At 40.6% G+C, this 24,038-nt stretch overlaps 1 protein-coding gene across 1 annotated transcript in view; it reads left to right on the top strand.

The window, feature by feature from the left end:
* The first annotated feature begins 320 nt into the window (after positions 1-320).
* The window catches only part of NKD1 (naked cuticle homolog 1), a 113,447-nt gene continuing 89,729 nt past the window's right edge, over positions 321-24,038 (top strand). Inside the window, exons 1-3 of the mRNA XM_009276716.2 lie at positions 321-484; positions 625-661; positions 856-1,009. Coding sequence (XP_009274991.1) covers positions 460-484; positions 625-661; positions 856-1,009 — 216 coding nt within the window. The 5' untranslated portion in view covers positions 321-459. The remainder of the gene's footprint in view (positions 485-624; positions 662-855; positions 1,010-24,038) is intronic.

Raw genomic sequence — 24,038 nt, forward strand, 5'->3', positions numbered from 1 at the left:
GCCCGTGCCTGGCTGGAAGTGAAACGCGCCCCGGCTGCTCCTTTTTCTTTTCTCTTTCTTCCTTTTTTTTTTTTTTTTTTGGAGCCTCCAAAAGGCTCACTCGCCCCTTTCATCTGCCGCCGCGGCCCAATGGGAAGGCGGAGGCTGCCTGCAAGTGGTCTAATCTCAATGAGGTGTCAATCACGTTCCCCGGTGGGTGAAGTAAGGTCTTTTGTAACCGCCTCTGTCTTTGGGAAAGAGAGGAGAGAGGAGGAAGACTGGAGCGGAGAGGGGGACGCCGGACCGTGCTGCAGGAGAGGAACTGAGATTTGATCTCGCTTGTGCGTTAGCAGGGAGAAGCGGAGCACATGGATTTCTAAACACGCTGGGATTTTATATATCTACACAAATAACAACAAGCGAGCCCTGACCCTACTGAAAACAGTCAAATGAATCGTAATTGCAGATCAATGCAGAGAGATGGGGAAACTTCACTCGAAACATGGTTAGTTCCTTTCACTTGCTACTTCCTTAGCCCCTTCCCCTTATTCGGATTTTACTCGGTTTGTTGCTGTGATTTTATACTGGTGTCTAATGATCTTCCTTTATTATTTCCCCCACACACTTTCCTCCGGATCTGCCTAGCTGCCGTTTGTAAACCCAGAGAAAGTCCAGAAGGTAGGGATGGCTCCTTACTGCTAGTAACTTTGAACGCCTTCCTCCGGTCCCTGCGGCTGCCCCGTCCCCCTGCCCTCTCCCCTCAACTTTCCGCGGCGGCTTGCGCGCTGCCTGCCCGCCCCGGCCCCGGCTGGCCGCGGGGATGGCCCCGGGGGCCGGGCGGGCTCTGCGGGCGGCTCAGCGGCGGGGTTGTCTCTTTAAATTTGCGGTGAACGCCTCTCTGGCTCGCAAAGGGCTGGAGGACTGGATGGGGAAGCAGAAATACTCCGGGGGCAGCAGCAGCGGAGGCAGCAGCTCGGGACTCCAGCAAGGCTGCCAGCACCGGGCTGTGTGCAGGCTCTCCAGCGCCAGGGTATGTCAGCTTCCTCGCTGTTCCGCCCCCCCCGCTCCTTCTTTTTGAAATAGGGAAAACCAAAAGCTCTTTCTACATCCCTCTCTCCCTCCCAAGGACCGGTTGTGCAAAGGAAGGGTTTTCTTTGCCTTAATGTTGCTCCAAGGGGCTGCCCCGTGGGTGGTTTCCTTCAGTTCTTTGATGAAGTTAGGAGCTGCAGAGCAAACTTGGTGCTGGTACAAAAGCCAGAGGAGTAAGGGGACCTGTCCACTAGTGTCTGGGCAGTACGATTGGAACAAAACCCTTCACAAACAGGAACAAACAGAGAATCTCTGGAAAAAGCCTAGCACCCTGCCAATGTGCACAAGCTTATGAGCCCTGATTGGTGCACAAGTTTGTCTGTGACATTTTGGCAGAGGAATTCAGGAAAGGAGAAGTCCCCGAAGAGTATATTGTTATTTATTTGCTCTTTGCTAATAATGCGTGGCTGACTTTCTCCATAAGAGTTCCTGCACATGTCACTTGTCCTGGCTGGTACCACACTGGTTACTTTCCACCCTTTTTTGTTCCTTCAGTTTTCCCGTGTAAAGCTGGGCTGGAGAAAATGTTTAAATTGCCTTTTTTTTTTAAAGGTTGCCTCCTTAAACAAAAAGGCATGATGGGAGGTAAACAAACTTAATAATTCTTAGGTATGATCCTCATAGTGTTTCAGGGTATGAACCAGAGCTTATTGATGTTTCCTGAAAGACTCCTATTGACTTCTGTGAGCTTTGGAACAAGCTCTGAAAGCTTCATCAGTGGAAAAGTAACCTGAGAGATGGGGAGATTGGAATCTGTGCTTCCCAGCAAGGAATGTGGCTTTGAAAGCAGAAGCAGAGCAGGGCCACCAAACCTCCTGCAGGCTCTTTGCTTTGTTAGCCACCAGTTTTATTGTCAGAAGCCTGGACTTCTCGCGTCTCGGGAAAAATTAACTCGCAAGTGGAGAATACTTCATTTTAGGTGGGGTATTAAAGTGTGTAGAAGATGTGTAGAATGGGAAAACCTAATGATGACTTTTTAGATTCCACCAGTATTGTATTTAGAGGAGGATAAATTGTTTGGGAGTCATTAGAAGTAAGGTGAAGGGGCTAAGATATTGATCTAAGTGTTTGTAATTGATGAGCATAATCAGTTCATGTTCAGCTTGCAGGTATGGTTGGTTGAAGTGATTTTTATTGTGCTTTACTTGGAGACGTGTCCAAAGAAAGTTCTCATTAATAATGGTACATACATGTATGATACAGATGCAAAGAGTAAAAACATGTGCTTTATATTATTTTTCATTATCCCCATTTTTGTGAATCAAGCTTTTTAGATATGTTCTACCTTTCACATATATATTTTCTAGGAAAGAAGCTCAACTCACCAAACTAAACATGGGTTTAAAATGCAAGAGTTAAAGGTCAAAAACTCTGATTTTAGCTTCTTGAAAAATATTTTCTTCCACAAAGACAGTTGGCTTTCTGAAAATAAAAGAAAAAAATCTTTTGTCAAAGATACTTTGCTATCCACAAAACTCTTCAGTTTTCAGTTCCATGAGGTCTGCTCAGCTGGAATGACAGTAGAACAGTATTTCTCCTCTTACTCAAGGTGTCCTCCTCATGATAGGTCAGCAATTAGCAAGCCATTAACTAAAAATTAGTCTATAGTTTTACTACATTATAAAACTGTAAATAGGTTTAAGTACATTTAAAAGCACTGTTCCCATGAGGCGTTTTACTGTCATCCTGATAGGGCTGTGTCTGAATGTTTGAAAATATTTGCAATTTATTGCCTAATATATTTGGTAGTATCTGTATGCATATATAGCCTGCTAATTGATTTAATTTAATTGTCATCCTGTCACAGGCACACTGTGACAGCTACATTAAAGTTCCTTTAAAATATGAACTTTTGGTAATATGGAAGGGTGCATTTCTAATCCTACATTAGAACCAGATGTGCCATATGTACAGTCTTTTTGACAAGGATTATGGAGTCACAGCTATTGACTCCATAACTGAGATTGCATGACTGTTTCTCTTCTGAGATCTCTTTGATCTCTTGTATAATTATAGCAAGATACAGAGCGAATTGTAGCCTAACCTCTTGGTTTTTCATTCACCTCAACGTGTAGAAATACTAGTCACTTCGACTAATGGTTAGTCATAGGGGGTTGTGTGGGACAGTTGTGTATTCCCCAATAATGTAGTACTATTGCACTTCAATCAGCTAAGGGCTCTTCTCCTTACTACTTCAGAAGTCCTCCTAAAATGTTCAATGAGTTTACAAGGCTCTGTGGAATGGTACAGTTTTATTGTGTCACAGCTGAAACTTTTTGGCTTCTCGTGAAAACATGTTTTTTCCCCTGAAACAGGTCCTAATTGCTGCATTTGTGACTTATGGCAGAAAGAGTTAGATCAAACACTGATGAAAATATCTCCGTTCATTTAAACTCAACATCCAGTTGAGTTTTAAAAAAAAAAATGGTCTTAGAAATAATTTTCCTCCTAGGAATCCTTAACCAGAATTTTGTTGACGTACTTCATTAGTATGTAGGGCCCTATTTGGGAAATCCAGTGTACTTCCAAAGTTGATGGGAGGGGAGAGCTCTCAGTTGCTTCCAAGTCGGAAACTTCAAAGATTTGGATCATTTTGATTGGAACTCGAATGCAATAGTGAAATTTGACTTACATTGCTCTCTGTAAGCCAAAAATTCTGTCTTGGTTGTAGTTGGAAGGCTGTTTTCCTCAAGAACAGAGACACTGAATTGTTTTGCTGAAGTTAGTCATCCAGGGGAGATGATACTGAAGTTCAGGTGGATTCATGTAGTGTTTTACAAGAGGAATGAGTGACTAATACAGGAAAGCAATAAAATTTCATTTGTGCTCCTCTCTAGAATGATTGAACTTAACAATAGTTGTGGAGGGGAGGTCTTTACGTCAGTTCACTCAAGGGGTGTTTGACACAAGGAGGGTTCAAGAATACAACACCTTTCCTCTTCCTAAACTGAAGTTTTGTGAGTTTCTTGGTTAGAGCAGGCTTCTCAGCTGATGTGTCCCGTCCCTGTCGTGTCCCGTCCGTGTCATGTCTCCCTGCCTCCATTCACTGGAAGAACAGTAATTAGTGTCCAGCTATTGCCAAATGCATCAGTCACCTGAGAAGGATCTCATAGTAAATTGTTGAGTGAAGGCATGAGCCCAGCGAAGGGGAGTGTATCTGAAATACGCACTTCTGGTGTGTATACAACTTTCTGTTCTGGGCTAAGAGCTCTGATCTCATTAAACCGTTGCCACCCGCCCAGCAGGGGCTGCTCTGCTCTAAATGTTTTAATTACTGTGGAGGCTGAGGGCTGGGCTGCAGCCTTCCACATCATGTAGAATTAAAGAAAAAAGGAATTTTGTTGCATCCATGAAAAGTATGAGGTCCAGAGTCATCTTCTAGTTTCAGAGCTAATTGAAACCACTGGGGCTGTAAATCTGTTAGAGCAAGTGAATGCACTTCTTTTGCTACTTTATGAATGAGTTAACTTGTGCCCAGAAAGGTTTTCTGACACTGTGCATTATCCTGTATAATTCTTAAGTTGAAATTTATGCAGTGTGTTTACTTTTACAAACTATTTTTGGAGATCAATATTGTTTGCAAATATTCATGTATTTATTTCACTGAGAAGTAGGTCTATGCTAGAGGGGGAAAATATTAAATATGACATTTGCTTAGTTCAATTTACTTTTATCTTCAAAATACGGAATTTTACTAGTCTCTTGCGCGTCTCATTGAGATCTGTGCTTGGGATTGGAAAAAAATCTCATATTTTTAATTAAAATTCAAACCAGCTCACAGTGAGCCAAGTTGTAAGTAATCATTTTAGGTAAAATAGTAAAGACTTTAGCTTACCACTTCTGCTGGGCTCTTTAGTGCTAGTGATCCTCATGTTCAACCCTAATTGATATTAGAGTTGCGTATCTGGTCTGGGAATAACAGAGTATGAAATGCTGAGGCACATCACCGCTTCAGAGGTGGGGCTTGCTCACCATTTGTTCTGTGCCTGTAACTGCCAGTGACATTAATGGGCATTCCTTGAATGGCTGAGAGGAGACTACGCCAGTGTCAACTTCACTGCTCCTCTAGCATAATCGTTCTTAAATTTAAAAAAAAAAAAAAAAGCCCTTCCCAATCCCCCACTGTTAAATAGCATGTGTGTGTGTGTGCATGTAAAAATACATAGCCTTATGGAAGACACAGCTGGGTAGGTCATTCATTCAAAAGGAAAATAATAAACAGAAAAGAGACTTTTTTTAGTGGTCTGTATATACTATGACTTAAAGGCTGTTGAATTGTAAGATTTAATTGTAGCACTATTGGGGTCATCTCATGAGTAGAATGACATTTGAAAGACTGCCTTCTTATTGATATGGTGATGAGCAATTAAAATTTCCTTGGGTGCTATCTTGTGTGACTGCTTGAAGCGATTTTTTAAACCGAAATATTTTCAAGTACATTAATTTAAATATTGTATAGATAATTATTTGTATTGACCCTGAGGATTGAAAGAAACAACACTCAGCAGTGCCAGATATTGGTATGACAAAAAAAGTATTTTGATATACAAAATATTGTGTATGGCATTTAAAATAAAATTTCCAAACTTTGTATTGAAAGAGAGAGAAGCAGAATCTTATTTAGTGTTGAAATTTGGTGCCAACAAACCAAGATAATTTAATCAGTGGTGCACATAGTATGTCTTGACAGCGCTGGTTTGGGAAAATTATGATATGAATATTAACAGTCAAAGAGTCTCTGAAAGTATTAGTGCCATGGTGATGAGATTAGTGAATTGGCCAATACTGTAGCAGAAAGCTGGATTCCAAGGGAATTATCCTTGAATGATACCAGTTGGTGCAATTAAAAGCCACAATTCAGTTGCCATATGGAAAGTGTTAGGCATCCTTACATGGTTTCAAAGCTATGTGCCGGAGGTTAAATTGACATATGAAGAAAAGCATAAATTAAATATTTTGTGTTATGAAATTAAAAGTTGACTTTGCTTGAGCCATATGGAGGAGGTGGATGTAAGACAGTCTGTATTTCATCAGGGCTTGTTTTATAGGTGTTTCAGATTTAATGTGGTGCACTTTTAATTTGGCATGTTGATTGGAAAGCTGAATGGCTCGTGAAGTTTCTGCAAACAGTCTTGTTAAAGTAACTTTTTTTTGATCTCTAACAGCCCTCTTTCTCCCACCCCCTCTAAAGTGGAGTTACTTAGGTTGATGTTTGTAAGAAGGAAGCATATTCTGTGTAGTAGCTGGGTGAAATCCTCATCTAAGTGATACAAACTATGTTTCTTGGGCTACTGATAGACCCTCTTGGCTTAGTGAAACCTTAATTCTTCTGAATGAGAAGGCCTTGGTTATGGAGTGTTGGTTGATGAGAAGCTCAACATGATCTGGCAATGTGCGCTTGCAGCCCAGAAAGCCAACTGTATCCTGGGCTGCCTCAAAAAAAGCGTGACCATCAGGTTGAGGGAGGTGATTCTGCCCCTCTACTCTGCTCTCATGAGACCCCACCTGGAGTACTGCGTTCAGCTCTGGGGCTCCCAACATAGGAAGGACATGGACCTGCTGGAGTGAGTCCAGAGGAGGGCCACAAAGATGATCAGAGGGCTGGAGCACCTCTCCTATGAAGACAGGCTGAGAGAGTTGGGGTTGTTCAGCCTGGGGAGAAGGCTCTGGGTGACACCTTATTGCAGCCTTCCAGTACCTGAAGGGGGCCTACAAGAAAGCTGGAGAGGGACTTTTTACAAGGGCATGTAGTGATAGGACAAGGGGTAATGGCTTTAAACTGAAAGAGGGTAAATTTAGATTTGATATAAGGAAGAAATTCTTCCCTATGAGGGTGGTGAGGCACTGGAACAGATTGCCCCGGGAAGTTGTGGATGCCCCATCCCTGGAAATGTTCAAGGCCAGGTTGGACGGGGCTTTGAGCAACCTGGTCTAGTGGAAGGTGTCCCTGCCCACGGCAGGGGGGTTTGGAACTAGTGATCTTTAAGGTCCCTTCCAACCCAAACCATTCTGTGATTCTGTGGAGTACATTTTCTTCTGTAAATTGGGATGAAAAGTAACAACAGTATGTTATATTCTTTAATGACTTAAATGTAAATAATGTAGTCCAGACTTTACACTAAAACTTTGGTTATAACAAAAATGGGAAATTTGTAGCACGTGATTGTCGACATATGGGAATGTTCTTTACAGCAGCATTCATTAACAGAAGGGTTTTCTGTAGGTTTTGTGAGGTCTGTAATAAGACCCAGGAGGAGCTTGGCAAGTGGCTATTTGTAGGCACCCTTCAGAAGATGATCTTAGTTGACTTTTATGGTTTCTTTTGAATTGGGTTATGAACAGAAGAAAGAGAAGTCTCTTGGGTATTGAAACTTTATAAGAGCTAGTTTTTCCAAAGTTGGGGAAATAATTGTTCGGTGGTGATATTTAAATGAAAATGGAACATTGCTCCCTGTGCTGCAGATGTTGGCCTTTATAGAAATCCTTGTGGATGGATTTTGTTTGTGAATGTCACATCAAAACCTGGTTGGAAAGTAAATGGTAGATGTTGAAATGTACAAAATACTTGAAGTATTTTTTTGTAACTAAACCACTTTTCTAGTTAATATACTAGTTACTCTGAATACTCCGGAGTTTTCAGACTATGTGATATTTATAGATATCTTTTAATGGAAAATGAGGTATAGTTTTAGTTCAAAAAACTAATGTGAAGAAATGGTCAAATAGACTTTCTCTGTGAATTTATTTAGTCATATCTGCCAACATTGGCAGCGAAACTAAGCTTGTATTTACTTCTACAGAGTAACTACAGCTATGGGAGACTGAGTTGGACTGTATTCCATTCAAGAATTATTAACCAAGTTCCAAATGCAAAAATCTTCATTGTGTCTGATTTCTGAGCCAGCAAAGCGTGTTTGTGTTGGAATATCTCATGACATTTGTCTTGCAGGGGTGGAACGCCAGTGGTGTTAGCTGTGGTGAAAGGGCTGTGCTGGTGCAGATACTTTTACTACTGCGTAATCTAAGAGAGAGGGGAAATGACTTGTGTAGGTTCAACTATTGCTGTCCTGGTCTCTCTGCAAGGGGTACAGCCATACAGTGCATTTGCTTTTTGTAAACTTCGGGATTTATTGTCATCAGAGCTATATGGCATATATTTTGTCTTGTAATTTGCAGAATACAGATGACACATCTGAACGTGTGAGGCATCCTTTTTCAAGTTGGAAAGTCCTGTATAGTTAGTCTTGCACGTAGACAGCTGTCATGTAACTGCATGTCTGCTGTTTTATAAGGACTGGTCCATTGGCTGGTCATGAGGGTTGGCATTCAAACAGGCTTGTATCTGCAAGTCAGCGTTCAGCCAGATTCCTTAATACCTATATGTCTGCGTCTCACATGACCTGATATGTGCCCATCATATGTGAGAAATACTTCTGGTTTAGTCATACAGAATCTAATCGTTTGAGGAAGGAAACAATGCAGTCTCTTGTTGGGAGGTCCTATAACAGCTGTGAAATTGAGTACCACTGATTTTGTTTGTGTGGTGTGGCCTATTGTATGTTGTAGAGCAATAAATGATCCTATTGTTTTAGTCTATAAAACTTTTGGTGGAGTAAATCCTTTTGCTCCTCAGAAGACCAGACTGCGGCCACAGGACACTGAAACGCCATCAGTGCCCGAGAAGCTCCTCAATGGCCAAGAAGAGCCCTGTAAAAATACACCTAAAAGATCCCACCACACTAACCCCTTGGCAGGGATAATGGAAGACTCTGTGGTTCCCTGGTTCAAACCAAGGTCCCTGCCAAATGTACATGGGAAGGAGCTGTTCCTTAAATCTGAAGCTGCTGTTAATAAAACCTCATGCTTGTTCACAAGACTTAACGGGCAAGCAGTATTTTTGCTTTTTGTCAAAGCTCTGAGTTTGATAATTTTCTCTGATAATCCTTCTTGACCTGAAAATTCAGTGGAACTCTGAAACTCACTGAGCTGACTGTGAAAGGGTGTCGTCTTATACCTTCAAAAGTGCCATCTACCAGTCTTGCTTTCGGTTGTAATGGATTTGGATTTAAATGCAGGCTCCAGTGGCACTGGTCCCTTACATCATTTGCAATGAGAATCCCTTGAGAATGTGAGATCCTGCCTTAAAATGTGGGAGGAGATTGGTTATGTTTTGAGCAAAATTTGCAGCAGAGGACTTTTAAAATGCCTGGAATTTTCAGCCATGTATCCTTGGGTTTCAAGCTAACAAATGCAGGCAGTGTATGTTGCTTTAGCTCAGAGATGGATTGGCATGTGGTCAGAACAGTCTATGCACTGTCCATCGAGAGAAATACTTTGTGTTTTGCGATTAGGGTGGAATTTAATACATTTGGGGGCATTACTGTGGCAGCTTTAAAGGGATTAAGTATATTGAGGTTCCTATTAAAGTATAACATTGTGATTCAAGATCTGTGAAAGAAAATCATGCATGGGTGTTTGATCTTGGGGTGCAGCCACACATGCTGTGAGGCATAAAATAAGGGGATAGACTCAGTAGGGAAGTGACAGAACAAAGTACTGTCTTGCAGGAGAAATGGGATTTGGGAGCAGCCTCGGATCTTTTGATCCATACTCTGATGCGAATGATAAGTGGTACGGAGGTGACAGATTTGTCTTGGGGGAGGAAGGAGAATGGTGGGTAGTGTGTCGCATTGCCCTTGGAGATAGTTTGCTGTCTGATTCTCTAAAGGTTTGATAGTGGTAGGTAAGGACTAGGATGCTTCTTGTTGTCCTATCTTAAAAATCTTTTATCATTCCAGGACGGTTAGTTTCAAAAGAGTTTGGTAAAGAAGGTAGTAGCTGTAAAGCTAAGCCTTATGCGTTAAATGCATATAAAGAACAAATGCCTGTTTGGGGGAGTGGGAATTTTCTCTGAGCATAGAGTGCCCCAGTCCTGAGCTCACAGAATAACAAGCAGTCTCTGTATTGCATAAGATGCTGCGGTTAAGCCTGTATCAGTGTTTCAGTAATAAACTACTCTTTTTGAAACAATAAATAATAATTTTGCTTGTGAACTTTCCAAGTCTCTCTCTGTTCACATAGCGTACGTGTGTATAAACTACAGACACTCATTCCCCTATAAAGAGAGAACATCATAGTCTAGCAAACAGAATATCTGTCATTCCAGCTGAGCAAAGGTCTAAGGCAATAACCCAAAATATCCTGGAAGAAATTCTAAAAAGCATTGAAGAAATCAATCGTCTGATCCTAGAAGAAGGTCTTTGATGTAATCCTGGTAAGTTTATACTGGGAGCCTGCCTGTTTCTTTATGGTCAGCCCTAGACTTTCTATATGAAAAGTGGATCAAATAATTTCATATGCTTCTGCTTCAAAAAAAAGATGGTTGGTCGTTTTCTAAAGCATACACACTGTTTAATGTAGATTGTGGCTTTTAGCCGAAGCCCAGGTGGGGAGGAAAGGCTTTTCAAAACAAGTACTTACAGAAAAATAAATAATACTTTGATATTTTCCCATGGAAAAAGTGTGCCTCATTTAGCCATCTTGAATATTTAATTTTATTTTGAGGATAAACTTCATAGGTTATCTCAGTTAAAGCCATTTTTATTTATGCAAAGCTTATGTGCAAGGTCTTGTTCCTGGTGTGGATATGTATGTAAAAGGAGTTTTTCAGAATACCATAAATAAATTACTTTTAAAGGTATATTTTTAACTAACTCAGTACAGTTAGGTAAGTCTGTTTTTTATAATCTTGAAAAATTCTGCAGTACTTCTCTGTTATGTTTTGATGCGAAAGCCCTGCTGTAATCGAGAGGAAACTTCTCATTGCTTTCAGTGGTTTTGTATCGGGTTCTCTGCCACATCAGTGGAGGACGGGGGAAGGTTCAAGTGGTGAGACTAATAGTCTTTTTATCTAGCAGCTACATTGCTGGTGGAATGGCAATGTATTTTCCCCTGCAGATGCAGTTTACCTATCTGATCATTTTATGACAGGTTCACAGAAGTTCTTCCCAGTTGTAATGCCACTTAAATTCCCATTTGTAATTAGCAATGTAATTTTGCAGATAAATTTAAAAAGCATGTTTTGAGAGAGGCTATTCCCACAGCATGGCTTAATACCCATTAAAATACCACATTTTTATTGTATGAAGGTGTGTTTTATCTAATTAGGTTGGTTTGTTAAAGTATTGCACCACAGTCTCATTCTCTTTTTTTTTTTTTCTTCTACTCTAAGGCTGTTTTTAATCGTTTATTTATGACCAATAGGAAGCACACAAAATCTTTAACCCTGGACTAATGCAGAGCATAAAGAAGTAAATGAGAGCTTTTCCTGCCTAAGCTATTGTACAGGGCTTTTCTTTGAAAGGCAGTCACTCTTGGATTAAAACATGGTGACGTCTAACAGAAAAGAAAGGAAAAAAAAAACCAACCCAGCATTTGGAAAGGAAGTACTGTATTCATTGATGCTACATAGACTTCATTGGAATTTGGTCATCAACCTTACCATGGCACTCTTTTCCAGATGTGCTGTTTCTTTTTTTTTTTTAAATGCAATTTAGAAAAAAATGAATGAAATCAATTTTTGTGAGAACTGTGTGATGAAAGTCAAAAGTACGGCACGTTGAAGTAGCTCTGTGTCCTTGGACACTTGCTGTTACGGAGGAGGGACTAGCTAGACTGCAGCATGTAGGTGTTGCCCGTGCTTAGTCAGTGAACATACATGTGCTGTTTAAACACAGAACAAACCTCTGCTAGAACAATTCACCCTTAATCTACAGCCACCTCTGATTTTCCCCATTTTGGAAAGACGGAAACAGAAGACACTGCAGTGGGAAGCCCCCTAGATTTGCCAGTAAGTGAATAACAGACAATGGGTAGTGTCCTGTGGGAGCAGCAAAAAGTCTGTGAGGTCCCTTATTAGCTCTGCAACAGTAATCTGACCCTCCTCATGTGTGTTTCTGATGGCAACACCAACAGTCCTGGTCTCCTCAAAAAATGAGGAGAATTTCACCACCATTGGGGAAAATAGGAAAGCTTGTCAAATACAGAACAGAATGGTTAGACAAGAAAAATGCTAATGTCATGCCTTTAGGGATATGTTTTAAGCAAGGAAAGAGTCCTGGCCTGCTGTACAGTCAGAGTGTCTCCTAATGTCAGCAGGAGCCCTAACCCAAAGACAGGGTGACACTTCTTCCTTCCACGCTCTCGGTAGACATGAGGTCTACTCAAAATCTGCTGTTATTGCGTATCAATTCCAATATCCAGTAGTATTAGGAATGGATAACCAGTTCTGACTTCAGTTAGAAATATGTACAGAGACTCTTTTCTGAGAGGCGTGCCAGTCTGAGAGACGGGCCAGATCAGGGGTAGGATTTGGCTTTAAATTGTGTTGGCACAGCTTACTGATGCCAGCGGGCTGGGTGCTAATAGCTGACAGAACTGGGTGGAGGGAAGTAACTCAGCTGAAAAAGCAGTCTTCCGATGTTCGGTCTCATCTGTCTGTAAAGGGAGGGAGGAGAGAGGGGGGAAAGCATCTGTTACCTGGACTTAGCCATCCACAGCCAAGAATCTTACTTCTCATGATGATGGTGATGAACAGTGAGTAATTAGTACAATTAGTACTTTGTGTCATACCCGGCTGCACGCCAGACTATATTGTAAGTTTTGTGCAACACTGGTTTGCAGTGGCCCTTCTTGCAGGGTGATGCCTTCCTTCTGTAGCCGTGCTGCTTTGTCCAGGTAAAGCGCCCTTTCTTCTGTTGACCAAGTTCTGCTTACAGCGGGGTTTACCCAAACTTCATATGCCTGTTGGAACCGCCTGCCTGTGTTGTACAGAGGGTGAAATGGTGCAGGTTTTGCCACACAGTTTTTTGACTGTATGCTATTGGTAGGACAGATTTTGGAGTGAGGGATCTTTGTGGAATATAAAGGGTTACGTTGTTGAAGTTACACAGGCGCCAATCCACTGGCACACCGCAGGTGATCTCGGAGTGAATGTTGTTTAAAGCGCCTGTCCCACGGTTTCACAAATGTGCTCTGACCAGAGGATGTTTTTCTAACTTCAAAGGGCTTCTCAGGCTGGCTCGGTGCCTCATAGACTGAGTCCACAATTCCTCTCTGCTCGTGATGTGTTCTAACCATGTGTGATTTTTTTGGTATGTGATGTTTTCTTAAAGCAGCATTGACCTGTGTTCAAGTGAAACTTGCTCTTAAGCTTGTAAACACAAACTTGTCATGTGGGCAGTTTTCATCTTAACCTGATGTATTTTTTTTAAGAGCAAGAATAGAAATGAAAAGGGGGCGTAATTTATAGGGAGGGGAAAAAAAAAAAGAAAGAAATAAACTTGCAGCAGCCTTTTGGGTTGCACCATCCAAAGCCTTTTCCTTGAAGATCAAGGTGTGGGTCCTTTGCTGGCCATAAGGAGAAAAGCATATTTCCACCTCGGCAGTGCTGGTGTTACAGTAGGTTACTTTGTCTGAAATGTGCCTCTGCACAAGGGGTGTGCAAAGGCGGAAAGCAGGGCAAAAAGCAGTAGAAAGAACCTAGGACGCTTATCAGTGACCCGATTTTTCCCCCCTTCCCTCCCCCCATTTAGCAGTGTTATATTAAAATAAAATGTTAGGAACATGTTTGTATGTTTTTAAATATTAAAGGTTTCCTTTTCTTCTGTAGTACTTTGTAGTGTAGTTTTCTGAAGGGGATTATTTTCAGGTTAATGCAAAATACACTTTTTTTTTTAATGCTGAGAATTAGAAATGACCGAGTCTTTGTGGGCCAAATTCTTTTACTGTTGAAGTCCATTAACTCTCCATTAACTCTGCTGAGAGCAGGATTAGGCCCTGAAATATCTGCTGAGGTACACTATGCTATGTTAGCTATGGTTGTGAATCTGCGAAGATCTTGTGTTCCACTAAGTTGCATTGGTGGGCACTGGTTTTTGCAATATTTGTGCATTCATTAAGGCTAGAAAAAGTTGGCTATTTTGAGATTTTAAAGTAATCATTTTTAGTTTACTGTTATTATGGATGTTTTTGAGTATATTAAAAAAAACAAACCAACAAAACAAACCCTTTCTTCTAAGAAAACAATACCTTACAAGCCAGACCGTAATACTTTGTTTGCCAAGTGATTGAAAAGGATCATCTGCTGTAGGAATAAAACATCATGCTGTGAATGGCATGCCGTGAACAATATCTCTCAGCTGTGCAATGAAGTTTTGCTCCTCGTGAGTAACAGTACCGCAATCTAGCACTTAATAATTAATCCAGTTTTCAGATGCAGCTTGATCCTAAGGTCCTTATCCAGACGAGATCCTGGAGAAGTTAGTGATCTCTAGGACCTAAGCCCTAACAGCAAACAACCTGTGCTACCCTGCCATCCCATGGTTATCGACAGGAACCATCCCACCACGTTTATTTTGGCTAGTTTTAAAGCAGGTGGCCAGGATGAATTCCTAGTTTCAAAGTCACAGCTGCTGCTTTGAAATTGTGTAAGAAGGGCTTTGGTTTCTTAACATAAAATAACTGAGCTGCTGTTTGGTATTAGAGCATCATTATTCTGGGAAATGCACTCTTCATTTTAAAAATATCTTCTGTATGGAAGTTGAAAGTTTATACCTCGTGATTCTAAGGGCAAAGAGCTGAAAAGGTTCCTTGTTTGACTGATGATTGTAAATACTTAAGAAGTCCTCGGTGACTTGAGTGAATGGAATCTGAAGGTAGTATTAAAAATTAATAGCAGTATTAGAAACACAGAGTTACTGCAGGAATCTCTTGTTTGTTGGTATTAAATAATTTCGGGGGGGGGTTGGGTAACTATAATTTAAGATTTTTCTCTTTTAGCGGGATGTCTTTGTGGCAGTTAGCCCAAAAATGTTACATCTTTATCATTAAATCAATTAAAAAGACCAAGTGGACTTTATACCATCACAGTAATGATGCTGTGATTAAGTAGAAGGAAATGTTCCATTACAAATCCCCATTTCCTCTCCTTGTAAAATTTTATTTTAAAATGAGCCTTCTTGGGTGACTTTTTCAGTAGTGTCAGCAACAGTGTCAGCAGAATGGTGAATTCGTGTCGCTGGAAGTATAAAGAGAATTCATGAAGCAGTTTGTGTTAAGCATAGTTTTCTTTTTTATAAAAAAGGATTCTATTCACTGTGGTTTTTTTCTTCTTTTGTATTCCTTGCCACCTTATGATATTATAATGTTTTTTGCCTACTTTCAAAATTCCGTAGATATATATTTATTAAAAATATATGTCATGTAAGCCTTTTTCTGGTGTAAGAGAAAGTACATTTTATGCAAGGTACACAGCATGGGGTTTTCTGGGCCTTCAATCTGATATGATCCTGTCTCACAATAAATATATCAAACAGGAATGAGCAAAATGCAATCCTCTCAGACTGGGTGAAAATGCGCTCTTAAGAAAGAAGACGAGGGAGGGCTGGTTAGAGGAAAGGCTAGACCTTTCCTCTGAAAGGAGGCCTGAAAAAAGTGAATAGGCAGACAATGGAGTGTTTCTTCAGCTTATGTAGACAGGCTTATTAATGGATGCAAAGGGCAAAATTAGGGTTCATTTGGTATTAGGGAAACGGTCAAAGAAATGAATGTAGGATTCGCTTGCATAGGATGTAACAAAATTGTTGACTAAGGGGAAGGGGTGAGAATGGGCACATTCTGTGGGAATGTGAGAATGGGCCTGTACTTCTGTACAGGCAGTACAGGTGGGGTATCTGGGCTGTGCCCTTAATCCTTTTTGCTTCAATCATAAAATAATTTTTGTTTGTATTTTTATCTTGTGATAGTAATTACTGGTAGCTCTCTTGTCTGTTGGAAGCTGCATGTTCTAGTGCAGCACTTAGACTTACCCATTAACAAGTGGTGCTGGACCATATTTTATATACAGGTATATATGGCAGAAAGATCCCTACTAAGTTAAAGCTCTCAGTGGTTCAGACACAGGCTTACTGTGCAATCCTTGCATCTCTGGTAACAGGGTGTGCCTTTGCTAAGTGGGCTGACAAGTGTAGCCCTATGGGTCTCTGCTTAGTGGTTGGGATTTTCATGGGTAGGATGTCAGTCCTGTTGTACTTAAGGAGATGGGGTAATAGGTTAAATATAGCTTTCTTAAGCACTCTGACTCACAAGGTAGGTAGGCTTTGAAGTCGTCTGAGATTAGAAGACTGGTCTGTGGGCTTGGATGTGAAGTTGGAAGGTGTTTGTGATGTGGGTGGTCAGAGGTGGATAGCCATTGCTGTGATGCTACCTGGTCTTTGAAACTCTGAATTTATGGCTTAAGAATGAGATACAGGAGCTGTATATTCTAGTCTAGACCCTAGCTTTAGCTGTATATCCTTTCTCAAGTTGCTCAAACATGAATCTTCACAGAGACCCAAGATAGCTAAGTACTTGCCACTCATTTAGTCTCATTTGTCTTCTCTTTGAAACTACCGGTTTTATCCACTTTTTCCCACTTCCTCATGGGGAAGTGGGGTTAGATTTTATCCTTTTACCTACCAAGGCTGTTGAGTGTAGGATTCGCTTGCATAGGATGTAACAAAATTGTTGACTAAGGGGAAGGGGTGAGAATGGGCACATTCTGTGGGAATGTGAGAATGGGCCTGTACTTCTGTACAGGCAGTACAGGTGGGGTATCTGGGCTGTGCCCTTAATCCTTTTTGCTTCAATCATAAAATAATTTTTGTTTGTATTTTTATCTTGTGATAGTAATTACTGGTAGCTCTCTTGTCTGTTGGAAGCTGCATGTTCTAGTGCAGCACTTAGACTTACCATTAACAAGTGGTGCTGGACCATATTTTATATACAGGTATATATGGCAGAAAGATCCCTACTAAGTTAAAGCTCTCAGTGGTTCAGACACAGGCTTACTGTGCAATCCTTGCATCTCTGGTAACAGGGTGTGCCTTTGCTAAGTGGGCTGACAAGTGTAGCCCTATGGGTCTCTGCTTAGTGGTTGGGATTTTCATGGGTAGGATGTCAGTCCTGTTGTACTTAAGGAGATGGGGTAATAGGTTAAATATAGCTTTCTTAAGCACTCTGACTCACAAGGTAGGTAGGCTTTGAAGTCGTCTGAGATTAGAAGACTGGTCTGTGGGCTTGGATGTGAAGTTGGAAGGTGTTTGTGATGTGGGTGGTCAGAGGTGGATAGCCATTGCTGTGATGCTACCTGGTCTTTGAAACTCTGAATTTATGGCTTAAGAATGAGATACAGGAGCTGTATATTCTAGTCTAGACCCTAGCTTTAGCTGTATATCCTTTCTCAAGTTGCTCAAACATGAATCTTCACAGAGACCCAAGATAGCTAAGTACTTGCCACTCATTTAGTCTCATTTGTCTTCTCTTTGAAACTACCGGTTTTATCCACTTTTTCCCACTTCCTCATGGGGAAGTGGGGTTAGATTTTATCCTTTTACCTACCTAGGCTGTTGAGGTAGACAGAGAAATATTTAAAGTTCATTAAGCACCTCAATGCCAGCTGCACACTTAATTCATTGCTATGTTTTTATGAATAAGCCAGGTATTTATTAGCTACTTTCCTGAGCAAAGTAAGAAAATAAGAATGAAAAAGAATGTTTGAATTCCCCTTGGAGATTATATAATCCCCCTTTGCAAAAAAAACCTCTTACATTGTTTCTTCTTTTGCTCTACAGTAATCTTCCTGAAATCCTTTTGGAAAGGGGCCTTTCTGAACTGTCCAGCTCTCGTCACAGTCCAGTGGCCCAAGATGTCTAATTTTAAAAAAGTTTGTATTAATCAAAGCAGTTTTAACGTATAGAGAAAAAAGACATTTTACTTCCCACTCATCCGAACGAGAGTTTGGACAAGGTCAGAAGGTGGTGGAAGGGACATGTCTTTAATGTGTGAGCTGGATCTCCACTCCTTGTGGAGGTCTGTCCAAGGGCATGTGCATTCAAGTGATGTAGACTTCCTGCTTATTGCTCTACCTTGCTTTTGGTAATGCATATAAACTCAGTGCAAGATTAGTAGGAATGTAGGGATAAAGCATATGGCTAGCATATGTATAAATCATAATAGGTAAATAATATAGGATGAGGAGAATGCCAGACTTTTACTGCTGTGACTAGATGAAATGGACTACACAGACATAACCAAAGGGCGAAGGAAAACGTTTGTTAAAAATTAGACTGGCAATGAGCTCTGATGTACCAGCTAGACTTGAGGCTTTGCAGGGAGATGAGCTTTTTTCTGGTGTTCGCTTGAATAATGAAATTACCCTCTCTTGAAGGTTATTCTTCGGAGCAGCACAGTTTGTACATGAGTGAAATGCATGTCAAAATGTTTACAATGAACTGAAGTGGAGTGGTGAGTCAAAGCAGTAGGCTTTTGTTTGCACTGGCTTTGTAATGGAGAGCCTTATAATGAGGGTGAACTATGCCTCCTATTCTGGTGGGCCTTTGTACTATCGGGAGCACAAAGTGGAGCAGGTTTACAGGTTAATTAACACCTCTTCCCTCCTTGTGGTGCTGGCAGTGACGTATCACCTACAGTCACGTTTAGAAATGGTGACTGATGGTCAGTGATGGATACTCCGAAGCTTTTTAGTTGTTGCCACTGGATTCTCTGCTGCGAATGTCATTTGTTCTTTTAAATAATAGAGAGCACAGTTAAATGTATGGTGCTGAAGAGGCACTTACTGTCCTGTTAGTCTGGCAGCAGTGAGCACACCCCTACAGCTCTGTGTTTGCAGCCAGGCACATCCCAGCCTGTAACTTCCCTGCTTCCCCCTCCTTCTAAATACGAAGAGAATTCAGACAAATTCTGCCTGTCTAAAGAGCATTTAATGGCGTCTCACAACCCGTTATTATGTATTTAAGGATGATTTCTCTGAATATTGAATTGTAAGGATGGTTTCAATCTAGCGGCTCTGTGATGGAGAGTTTGGTCAGTCTGGCTGGAATCATTGTACTTTAATCTGTGTGTTAGATATGGGCATTTGTTGTTGAGTTTCTTTCCTCTCCCTTTGGAGATTTAAAAGTTTCCTTTGCCACCTATTGCCAACACGTCACACTTTCTCAGCAGTTGCCCTGTGCTTCTTTCTTTCCCTCCCAGTTCCTCAGGTCTCAACACTGTATGTGTTAGATACTTCTATTTTAACAGCTATTGCCTTTGCTTTAGCTTGATTTAAATGCTACATTGTTCAGAACCTAAATCTTGGTGGAGAAACAAAGCCACATGGTGATCTAACTAGCAGGGTGCACATTTGGGTGTGGAACATCAAGAATTCTTTTGCCAGCTTGCATTGGCTAGCATACCATACTATAACATTTGAGGCAAGTATGTATGGTACATACTGCCTAATCATACCATACCCACTATACAGATTGCTAACAAAAGCAATGTATAGCATATATGTATTTTTGGAGCTTAAAGAATTTCTCCTCACATCTCCTACTTCCTTACTTGCCTATTTGTGAGTGGAAAGGCGGTGGAGCGTAGCCCAGCTCAGGAGCAGAATTGTTTCAGGAAGAAGACAGTGCAGAGGTAGTGCTTGCTGCCTTCCTTGAGGCAGCGGGGAAATTGGAAAGGAAACTGTGATTCAGTGAATCATAGCCATCTCTCAGACAGCTCCAGGGGCAGTGCAGCTCTCAGCTGCTGCCTTGCTCGCGGTGGATTATAGGGTCATAATACAGCCCACTATGCTGAAGCAGAAAAGCAGTAAATTCATCCTCAGGAGCTGCTTTATGTTGTCTAGAAATAAAGAATTCCTCTGTAAAAATGTAATGCTTTTTATCCAACTTCCCAATTCCCATGCTTCAGCAGTGTATTTATCTTCACCATTTTCATGTATAAAAAGAACTTGTATAAAGGACTTCCTTTACAGCCAATGATATGTGCAGTATAGCATCCTGTAAAGTTAACAGGGATTAAGGTGAATGACCATGTGAGCAAGGGAGGCATCCCATCAGGAAATATGTCTGTTTCTGTGTAACATCTAAAGCAATACTATCTACAGACTTTGAATCAAAGGCTTGGACAGCTAAACAAAGCTAATCCCCAAAGACGTACTACTAAACTAATTTCCTGTGTATGGAACAAATATTGTAGGAGTTTTGAAAAACATTTTCCAGCCATTGTTAAGAGAAGAGTTGGGGTGTGAGCTATAAAATTCTGATCTGGGTTCAGACTTTCTCCATATTTGTGGTTTTGGTTTGAGCCTGCCTCTAGTTAGCAGGGATATGAATGTTAAAATTTACCCATGTGGCTTGAGAGCTGTGCTGTGTTAGTAGTGTAAGTCTCGCTTTTTCAGTGCGTCTTTATTTTAGAAAATATTTCTTTCTGCTGGAGTCAGGTCCTTTCTTTTACTGGGCAAGCTCTGAATATTCTGGCAAATAAGGACAACTTGACTAGGTCTAGTAGAGCTGCAGATGTAGAGTGTTAATTGTCTATGAAAGATAATGTTTCTCTCTCATAAATTCTCTCAAAGTGAAAACTCAAGTTTGTATGCCCTTACAAAGAAGAACGTAAATGTCCTGTAATGTTAACTTTTTAGGAAAGCTTTTATTTCTTTGTTTCAGCTTTGATAGCTTGTTATATTTCATTGCTCAAGCAATTGAAATGAAAATTGATAGATGGAAAAAGGTTTAAACTGAATAATGAATATCCTTGGTTTTGGAGAACTTTAAGTGAGAAAGATGAACATTAAGAATTAGATCCTGTAGTGAGCTGAATTTTTTACTTTGAGCCTGAATGCAATTGCAAGAACAACTCTCACTTTGGGTAAAAGAGCTGTCTGCTCAGCTCTGTTAGGCATAGAGTGGGAGGTTAGGGCTCTAAATTTGAATTCTTGTCGGAAGACATAATTTATGAATGGCAGTGAGAAATGATTGCCCAAATGTGAACAGAACAAATAAGCTAGGCATTTAACATGCTTTCTCCTGGGCTGTCACCCATTGTATCTGTACCCTGCTGTGTGGCACTTAATGTAATTTCAGACTGGCTTCATTTTGAGCAAAGGCTGATAATGTGTGAACATGTGTGATGGTCCTGAGATGATGGCAAGCAAGCCCATCAGACACTGCATGGTGTCTGTTTTCAGAGGGGATTTTAGTGCTGACTTCTGTAGAGTTAGGCTCTGGCAGTCATAATTGTGTAGCAGAGAACATTACAGAAATGAGTATATAGGCGTTCTCAAATACTTGGCACTTTGTCATAAATTTAATCTATTTACATATTTCCTGTACCACTGTACAAACAAACCAGTGGGCAGAGTCCTGAAACCATTTTCTCAGGCAAAGTTCCAGTTGATACCAAAGAGGTTGGGACTGAAAATAATCACTTGTTTAGAAGCATTTGAATACGATCTTTAGAGAAATCCTTTTTCCTTCTGCTGACTTTTTGAACCCCTTGTTAGGGAGTTACTGAAAGTCAGTAGGAAACTTCAATGAGTTCAGGCGACAATCCCAGCTGAGTTGTCACTTGCTGTTGCTTTTGGAGCATTGCAGGGAACATAATTTCTTCAAAAACTAGCATAGATCTATGGTATTGTTACTCTTTCCTGTTTCTCATTCCTCACTGAATTTGCAAGTACTCCTCTGTTAGCCTTGTTAGATCTGTGGGTAGCAGCATGTGTGGTGAATTTATGTGTGTTTCAGCATAGATGCTGGGGCCAACCCAAGACTGGTAGTGTTTTGCATGCATGTAGAGATCTTATTGTGCAAGCAGCATGCAATATATGGTTCTCTGCCACCATTACAATATCCTTTTGTTCCCAGAGAAACCCCAAAAAAAGTATTGGGCAAGCTTGAAGAAATTCATAGAACAGCTAGGGAAACTGATAAGAGTTCTTGCTATAGACATAGAGTGAAAGAATAAAAGTACTTTTATTTATCAGTAATTTATGTGCTTACTTACACAGACTTGTATTGTGATACAGAGTGTTTGTGCAGCAGCTGTTCTGGAATACCTATTGCAATCAGTTTCCATACATAAACATGCCAGTAAATACTACTGAAGCAATGACCAAATGAGAATTTTGTCTATATTGTTTGAAGCTTAAAAAAGTTTATTTAGAACTGTGAAGGAGTATGGTTAGTAATAGCAATGGGGAAACTTAGGAAAGATTGGGTGTAAAGACATAGTCATGGAGGTCTGTTTGAATGCGGAATAATTCTTGGAAAATAGTACAGGTTTTATTTTCTCTCAGAATTGTTAAAAGCGCACACTTTGCATCTCTAACTTTCTCAAGTATGTAATGGAAAAGGGTCTTCAAAGTTGGGTCCATTGAACTTAGTCCATTTTGGTTTCTTCTACTGAAAACATAGAATAATTGTGTGCATCTATGTCAGCAAAATTGAGACTTATGGGATTTTTCTCCCTTTCAGTGAGTATCTTGCACATGATACCATTCAACATAGAAGTGCTGTTACTTTAGGCATGGCTTTAGCAGATTATGCTGACAGCAGTTAGTTGTAACTCAGAGCTCTGTCCTTTATAAAGATTAATGATCCTTGAAATAATAAATACATTAGAAATGCCAACCCTGGAAGTAATTTCCAATTCATAAATAGAATTGTTTGTGTAACAGCAGACATCTTCCCCTGCTATTTCCTATAATAGAGCAGAAGTAAAATACTAGAGCAGTAAGGTTTCAGTATCTCAAATGTGCTATTGGAGAGAAAAGATCCCTTCATGAGGAATACATGTGTTGGGGAGGGCAGAAAGAGGGTGATGACAAGCCATTTTGCAATATCACATTTGCTTATGGGGAGTGTTGCAAAGAGCTTGAAGCTTTTAACGCATCTGAGCATTGTTGACTTACTCTGGTTGCCATCATTCAGTAGGCAGAAAACAGCTCAGCAGGCACAGGGGCCAAAAGCTTGCCTTCTGTGGGTGGGCATTGTTTTGGGGGAGAACCAGTAACTTATTTTTAAGTTTGTTACAGTATAGACCTAGCAGTAAATCAATCATGACATTAAGAGGGAATGTATGTATAGACATTACTTCACAGAGTTGTCATAAATTCTGCTCTTGCCATATTTTAATTTCCAAGGCTTTTGAATCTCAGACAAGGTGCTATAGATGTAGTTATTAAATTCTGCAGAAATATTTTTATTGGGTAGGACATTGCTTGATGATGTAGCTGTGAAAGCCAAATTCAGAGACTAGCAAAAGGCTCTTTATCCATGCATTTAGGAGGAAAAATACTGTTTTGTAACGCTCACTTATTATTGAAATGCTTGTTTAAAATTTACCTTCTTTTTCCTGAATGTATGTGTGTTTGTATGTATTGTGTCACAGTCGTGACAATGTAGGGTTTATTCTGTTTGTTATTGGGTCATCAATAACATTGTCATCAATAACACACAGGTGGAAACACAGCTTTGGAAATAGCAGAGTGATCCTAACTCTTGTGGCTCAGCAGACGTGTGTTATTGTAGAGTGACCTGAGGACATACTGCCCTTTTTCAGCTTTTTTGAGAACTCTTCGGAGAAGACACTGGATAGGATATAAAGAAAAAACCCTCTTAAAAAGTTTACACAGTGTACTTCTTTCAGTGCAAAAGTTAACTTATGTGGGGCTGAGTTAGACTAAATATTGCTGAAAAAACAGTGTCTAGTTCTCTGCTTTTCCAAGATTTTTCCTTCATGTGCACTGAAAGGGGAAGCCATGTTCTCTGCACCTTTCTGTACTGAAACACGTGTTGCTAATTATTTGGTTTCTCCTGGGGGCTGTTCTTTTGGGTGGTGGTTTGCCTTTCCCTGTAAGCGTATAGGGACAGCCACATGTCAGAGGAAGCTTAAAATAGGTTGTCTGCACTGAGGATGTATTGGCAACCAGGCAAAGAATGGAATGGCAAAGTGCTGGAAGAGTTAAACCCCACCTCATCCCACCTTATCTGTGTAGCAAATCTGTGCCTGGCTAGGGTGGAGATATCTTGGGATCAAGTACCTTGAAGGCTGATAGGGGAGTTTGGTTGCAGTTTTGGGGC

Source organism: Aptenodytes forsteri, unplaced genomic scaffold (assembly GCF_000699145.1).
Source record: "Aptenodytes forsteri isolate BGI_AS27 unplaced genomic scaffold, ASM69914v1 Scaffold33, whole genome shotgun sequence".
Classification (NCBI taxonomy): Eukaryota; Metazoa; Chordata; class Aves; order Sphenisciformes; family Spheniscidae; genus Aptenodytes; species Aptenodytes forsteri.